Source organism: Pseudochaenichthys georgianus, chromosome 11, assembly GCF_902827115.2.
Source record: "Pseudochaenichthys georgianus chromosome 11, fPseGeo1.2, whole genome shotgun sequence".
Lineage (NCBI taxonomy): Eukaryota > Metazoa > Chordata > Actinopteri > Perciformes > Channichthyidae > Pseudochaenichthys > Pseudochaenichthys georgianus.
In genome coordinates this window covers 13,514,044-13,521,336 of record NC_047513.1, presented here as the reverse complement: position 1 = coordinate 13,521,336, position 7,293 = coordinate 13,514,044, and the positions used below count along the sequence as shown (strand labels likewise).

Below are 7,293 nucleotides of genomic sequence, written 5' to 3'. Positions count from 1 at the left end.
ACACACACACACACACACACACACACACACACACACACACACGTCACTGCCGTCACAGATATGAGAATATGGCTGTCTGATATGGATGCGTTTAATAATTCAGAGCAAAGCCGGGGTCCCATCTGAGATGTGTTCTGAGGGTACGGTCCTCAGGGAGAGCAGGACAGATGCAGCACTGGAGCTGAGAGGGGGCTTTCAGAGGAGTAAAGACAAATCAATGGTCAGAGTAGTAGTGACTAATAAACCCCCCCTCAGAGGTCTAATACAGGGCTGGTTATAATATCTGTGAGGGCCGTTCAGCATTATGACTGTAATAGTGGAGTGTGTTCTCACTGAGCAGGGTCAGAGGTCAGGGTCAGAGGTCAGAGGCTGAGGAATGCCATTTATTCAGAAATGTACGACATACCATATGTCATTTTTAGTGATATTTTTTAAACATACTATACTATAACCTTTTTTGTGATATTTTCGACATACTAATGCAATTTTTTGTGATATTTTGGACATAATAAACAATGTCTATTTTTTTTTATACTTTTGACATTCCATACTATGTTGTTATTTGTGATATCTTTTGGCATACGTTATGTTGTTTTTCTTATATTTTGACATACTGTACTTTTTTTTACTGTACTCGTTTTTATCAGATCTTTTCCACATAATACACTATATCGTTTTTCAGAAATGTTTTACATACATTGGTTGTTTTTTGTGTTATTTGTATCAACCTTTTCAAAACATACCTCTTTTGTAAAGTTTCAATGACATACTGTACTATGCTGTGACTTTATGTTTGACAACATATTATTATTTTTTGTTTGTTAAACTGTAAAATTGCATCTCTTTGGAACACTATACAATTCCTTTTAATATGTTTTACTTATACTACACTATAACGTTTTTTGGCATGCTATGCTAGGATATTTTTCATGACTTTTTATGACACTGTACGCTGATATTTTCCTTATAACTTTTAACTATACTATGTCTTTTTTTATTGCATACTATACTATATAATTATTATGGATATCGTTACTATAACTTTTGCATAGTGTACTTGTACTACTCACTATTATAAAGATTATGTTTTATGAGATGTCTCATGTTATGCCATTCTTTGCTGACTTTTAATGGCAAAATATAGTATGAGTTTTAAAATACTAAAGTATGACTTTTCACCGGCCTTTATTGTGAAATTCAATAGTATAAAATATCAATTATTTTCACAGCAAACATTCAAAAACACTGTAAAAAAACGGAACAATGCAATGCAGTTATCATCAAATATGAGTTTATTTTTTTATAAATCATTCTTACAAAATTGGCATTTACCTATTTCATTTGTGACCTCTATAAAAGTCTTCTGTTAATTACATGGTAGGAGGAAAGAGAAGGCATCGGGACAGCTGGGCTCGACTGAGTCCATACGGATCAACAGATCTTACTGCTGATTGGTAAAGTGAAAACAGCCAAATCTCTGATAAATAATCCCAAACAGGAAGTGGTCATACGTTGTCGCCTTAGCAACAGTGTCCAAACACAAAGATGAAAACAGGGTTTTGGAATAAGGGAATGGAAGCTGTGACTCATCCAGTGTATGAATGCGGGGCTGTGGGCCCTGCTGCCCGCCTGCTGGAGGCGTCTCGGACAGACAGAGCTCAGCATCTCAAGAACTCACATGTTGATAAAAAGGCACAAATCAAGAACAGACTAGTTTCCAGCACACACGCTGTCGACACTATAAACACCAACTGCCTGGCACATTTTGGGTAAAGCTTCCATCTGTTTCCATGCACACAATGATAACTTGCATAATGTTCCCCCTGATCAGGTGACAGAGGCTTTGTAAGCGGATGCAGAGGTTTTCCAGGTGGCCTAAATCACATCCGTCACACTCTGATGGAGCAGCGGACTCGATATACTGTACAGCACGCCAAAGTTGGGATGGAGCAGGTCTCTGTTGCCATGGTATCTGACCCGAAAGCAGGCTTTGAAAGAGGCAATTTAAACACAGTGTGTACAGCCTCAGACCCATTACTGTAATGCATGAGGGGAAGAAGTTACAGCACAATCTGAACATGTTTCCATCTGCTTCAGAGGACCCAGCTGCTTATTATTTTCCATGTGTCAGTTGGCGTAGTCTTTATTGGGGACTTTGCAATTTGAATCCCGCGCAGAGCCAATATTGTGCGCCCCAATCCAATTCTAGATCACTGGTGTATAACATCTTTTAGAGTTAAAACTCAACTCTGGGGAGTTGGGTTTGAGAAAGAGAGTGAGTAAGTTTCCCTGGAAAACCAATGCAGAGTGAAACATAACACGAGCTGTGTATCGGCATCTTCGTGGATCAATGTGCAGCGCATAGAAAATAATCAGAATAAATACCACTGCCCCCCACAGCGAAGCAGGATCAGTCTTATGTTTGCGCCACGTCATCTTAAATCGTACACTGTTTTGTTTTTTTTCTTCAAAAAATAAATATATGCCTATGTACAGTGCAGTGTACAGTGTATGGGCGGTGAGCTTTGCGTTTGAAATGTCTGCAAAGCTAGGGGACGCTTGAGATGATCCACATACAGTGATTCAAACGATGGGACATGAAAGGCTTGATTTGGATTCAAACAATATGGTTTTCTAAAGAAGGAGAAATAGGAACCAGATGCACACAGAGTAAGGAGTGTGTTGTTCCCAGAATCACGTTCTGTACCATAGATGAGAGAACGTTGACTGCTGTGACTCGTACATCTCTCCTGGCAAAACAACTAACACTCCAAACTTGAAGTCACAAAATGTAACTACACACATGATATGTAATGCAATGATGAGGGAAAAAAAACACATGATAGTCCTGCTGTTTGATAAATGCTGAAAAGCGAGCAATGGCAGCATTTGGATATGACACTTCATAGCATGAACGACACCTTTGTGGACACTGAAAAGGCTTGCCAATACATTTCATATAATCTGTTCGTAAACAGATAAAAACCAAAGTAAAACATGTGACACTGATAATGACAATGTTGATGTAAGCTAATGATTAACACACTGCACAGACATTACGCTGAATGCCTGCCTGACAGAAAGGCCACTGAAAGCATGCTGCTTTCATTTATGTGTCTGCAAACTAAATGTGAGAGTCGCCTGCGCTCACAGCCGCTGAAGCTAGTAATTTAAGCATTTAGATCTGGTTGTCCAATACCAATAAAGGTAATTTAAGGTGCAAAATGTTAGGCGGTTTGCCGGGGGATACTCTGGGCGATATGAGCAGATGTTATAAGGGATAAAAAAAGCCCCCTCCCAAGGCTAGCATCAGCCAGCAGGTCATGTTTGTGGGTCACTGCCTCCACATCACAGCGGTCTCTAATGTTAGAGTGTTTCATCAACAGCTTGTCTCTCGGGAATAAAACTGCACTCCAAATGAAATAGCTTTACCTAATTGAAGCCCAAACATATCTCTGCCTGACAAATGGAGGAGAAAATCTTTTGTCAATTTAATGGCTCCGAGATCCTCTTATATGTCACGGGGAAAAAAAATAATTGTGATGGCATTGGACTGATGACTCGAATATTTCAACACAAGAGCGTCTAGGCATCTCAAAATGAAGTAGGCAACGTAATGTGCAATAAACAATTCTTAAAGGCAGACCCTGATGACAGAACGGCACTGATACGCTCAACGGAATCTCTCTACAAGCATTCCTGTGAAATGACGCCGGTCGATAAAGACCTGCGATGGACTGAAATGTTTCTGTTCCCCCCTGTAAGGATAGTGCTGCGAGGCCATGCAGGAAGAATACATGGGCGAGAGGAGTTTGGGTTAGAAAGCAACGTTATGCTCCATTTCATCTAGAAATGTTCCTTTCGCTCATTCCAACAGAAGGAAAATGTACTCCGCCTGAGCTTATGGTTGGATGAGCCAACTTTTCAAGGCTCTGCGCACATAAACACACTCACACACGCGCGCGCATACGAGCGACTAGTTTGGAGGGGGAAATAAAAGATGATGAAAGCAAGTGAAAAGAAAAAAAAGATGAGAAAAGTACAAATGCCGTGGTGAGTGTGAGAGGAAAATGGGATATGAAAGTAGATGTTTTTCTAACTTAACTCAGTGGTAACGGGGCAGCGGAGGGACCATTATAAAAGCCATATGAGAGCACATCAAGGAATGAGCCGAGGAGGGGGGGGGGGGGGGGGGGTTTCAGGCTCAAGGATGTGTTTTGAATTTCAAGAAATAATGGCTGCTTTGCTATAAAAGAAACCTTGTCGGGCCACTTGAATAACAGGTTGGACACTGCTGTTTACGTTTCTGCTTTGAGAATGGAAATACGACACTGAAGACGCTCTGATTTGAAACCTCTTGGAGAGAAGAGAGTCAACAGTGACACCAGAGAGCTGATTTGTACAGAAATCAAATCAACTGAAGAACAGGGTTTCCTGGGATATGAAGCAGGGGTTTGGGTAGTCCAGTATTACATCCTGATGCAGGCAAGGGGGAGGGTTGCTAGGGGCGATCAGTAGGTGGGCGGGGTTGCCAGGTTTGTGACCGTGTACACCTTCCCTCTTCTACCGTCCTGCACATGTGCCGAGAGAGCAGGAGAGTCAATGTCGTGCTTGTTCGTGTTGTACAAAAAAATATTCTATCCAAGAGTTCTTGTCGTCAGTAGTGTGTGCTGCGTGTTTGCACGTTTGCAGAACATACAGAACTGTTTGGCATGTCCATCAGTTTGTGTACTCTTCTCCGTCTGTCTGTTTGCGATTTCCGTTTGTGTTTTTTGTATCCAAACGCCATCTGCTTGTTTCCTATTCATCCGTCCACACGTCACGTCCTGGCGCTGTGGTCGTTGGCGATGTGCTGAGTGGAAGACAGAGCGGCCCCCACCGTCCACCCCGCTGGAGTCCCACTACTCCTTCTGCTCTCCACCGAGTCTCTCTCCCGCGCCTCCCCCTGCGTGGGGTCTCCCGCGAGGGGGCGCCGGTCCTGTCAGAGCCTCTCGATGTCCCTGTATTTCTTGCGCAGGATGGAGACCTGGTCCTTGAACAGGACGGGGTCCAGCCTCATCTGGGAGTGGACCAGCGGCATGGCACCAAACCAGCTGGCGAACTTGTTCATGCAGGTCTGCCGCTGGGCGAAGTGGTCCGGGTCGGCCCAGCGGGAAGCCCTCGAAGACTGGGGGAAGAGGAAGAAGAAAGTTAGCTTCATATTATTACAGCAAATAAGGACATTACATTGCATTGAGCTGAGGCTTTTATCAAAGTGACTAACAATAAGTGCAATAAACCGTAAAGATTCAAACTAAGAACAACAAGAACATATTTGATGACATAATTATTACTTTACAGGGGTTTATCTGGACAAATATAGTATCAGGGCGCTGATCTTGTTTCTAAGATGTATACATTCTCACAAGAACATGGCGCCCCTATACAAGATGGCCCCGCAGACGTAAACAACAACGCGACGTCACAGCTCCGTAAAACAAAGCTGTTTGCGTCTGACGGTCTATTTGACCTGATTTCATATTTCTTGAGTAATTGTACAGTTTTTGACAAACAGATTTTTTTTTAAAATGTTACGGGTAATATTGGCATTTTGGTATGAGGGCGCAGTGCCCCTGTTACCCAGATAGGACAACACGCTGCTTTAGATAAGCGATTCATCACCACGGGGTACTGATACTCAAGGATGTACTTCTGCTCTTGCTAAGGGCTGTCTCTCAATTACATGGAGAAATATACAAGGTTCATATAGCCCGATTTGTGCTGCTGATCTCTAGGAAAACAGTTGTGTCATAATAACCAGTTAGCTAGATAGTTGAGGTAAACCAGTTGACATAACAAGCTTAAGATAATGGTGAACCAGTTCAAATAATAAGAGCTAGTTTGAATGGATAAACAGCGGTAAAGAAGACCTTAAGTAACATTTTACATAATTAACTAAATGGTATGGTTCAGTTTGAAATGGTTAGATATAAGGAAATGGCTAAATGGTAAACAAAAAAAAAGAAGCTAAATTGCGCTAAAATAAAATGATTAACTGTAGGAATAGTGAGCTCAAACACAAACAATTAAACTGCATGAAAAAGCATTGGAACAATATCCTAGTGGATGCTGTATAACTTGAGATCCACTTCAAAAGCAATTGTTATGAACTCTTTTTTTGAACGCGGTGAGGTGGAGTCGATGGGATGGATGTGGGGCCAGGCAGAAACCGCAGCCTCAGATCATTGGCAGGAAAGAGACGTTCTCATTAAAGGAGAAAGCTCGACAGTAACAGTCATCTGCATCCTTTCATTCAGTCATAGTCACATTTCAGACGCTGTGACAAGAGAACACCATTAATACATGATGAAGGACATTAACGCTTCTCAATAAATCATCAGCTGGATCATATTGTATATTTGGAAGACTGGAGTCCGACTACAAAACTCTAAAAAGCCATCAAACCGACACGACTCCTCTCTGTGCTTCTGTCTCTGGGCTGCACAGTGAGTGACTTGTCCTGTTTACCCACGGGCCAAAGCATTTTAACACAATAATTCATGCTGTTCATGGAGCAGCAAGTCATGCTGAGAGGCCATGACACACCCTGATGCTGCGAAGACAACAACGACGGCTCCAGCATGAATCACCAGCTATAAAAAGCATAGCATCAAAGAGGATTATGTTATAACTCGAAATGTAAGATTCTGAAGAGTTCAATAATATCCTCTTTAATGCAGATCAATTTCTTTTGACTCACAAGTGTCCTGTTTTCCTTGGCACCTTTATGCGCTTATGCGGCACAATTAGTGCAAGCTCCACTAGCAGTGGATTTTGCACAATAGGTGACCTTTAAGTAATCCATAATACATGGGTACAGTCTTGAGAGGGGCTTCATCCACTCTTACCTGTCCCATCATGGTCTCCTTGTACTGTTTCTTCTGTGTGACCTTGATGGGCGGCAGCTTGGTGACGGCAGAGACCAGGAAGTTCATCAGGATGTCCTCACAGTTGGCCAGCTGGTCCACCATGCCCTTCAGACTCGTGGGTAAAAAGTTGGTGTAGAGGTGATGGTAGTACCTGCAAGAGAGGACAGAGAGGAGTTAGACATATGTAGAACATAATGATTTGGGTAGCTTGGAAAAAGCCTGAGACCCTAAAATAATGATACATTTGATTTAATTTAGCGTCCACCTCAGTGTAAATTGGTCTTGGCCTTTTCTAGAACAGCAAAAGTACATTTTACAATATACATAACACGACCAAACATTAACACATCAGTATATACAATATACTGTACAATAGTGCAAATGG

The 7,293-nt window shown here is 42.0% G+C and overlaps 1 protein-coding gene across 1 annotated transcript in view; it reads right to left on the bottom strand.

Moving 5' to 3' along the window:
* Positions 1 to 1,274: 1,274 nt before the first annotated feature.
* ext1b (exostosin glycosyltransferase 1b) overlaps positions 1,275 to 7,293 on the bottom strand; it is a 126,653-nt gene continuing 120,634 nt past the window's right edge. Inside the window, exons 10-11 of the mRNA XM_034094031.2 lie at positions 6,888 to 7,059; positions 1,275 to 5,167 (exon numbers count right to left, since the gene is read on the bottom strand). Coding sequence (XP_033949922.1) covers positions 4,982 to 5,167; positions 6,888 to 7,059 — 358 coding nt within the window. The 3' untranslated portion in view covers positions 1,275 to 4,981. The remainder of the gene's footprint in view (positions 5,168 to 6,887; positions 7,060 to 7,293) is intronic.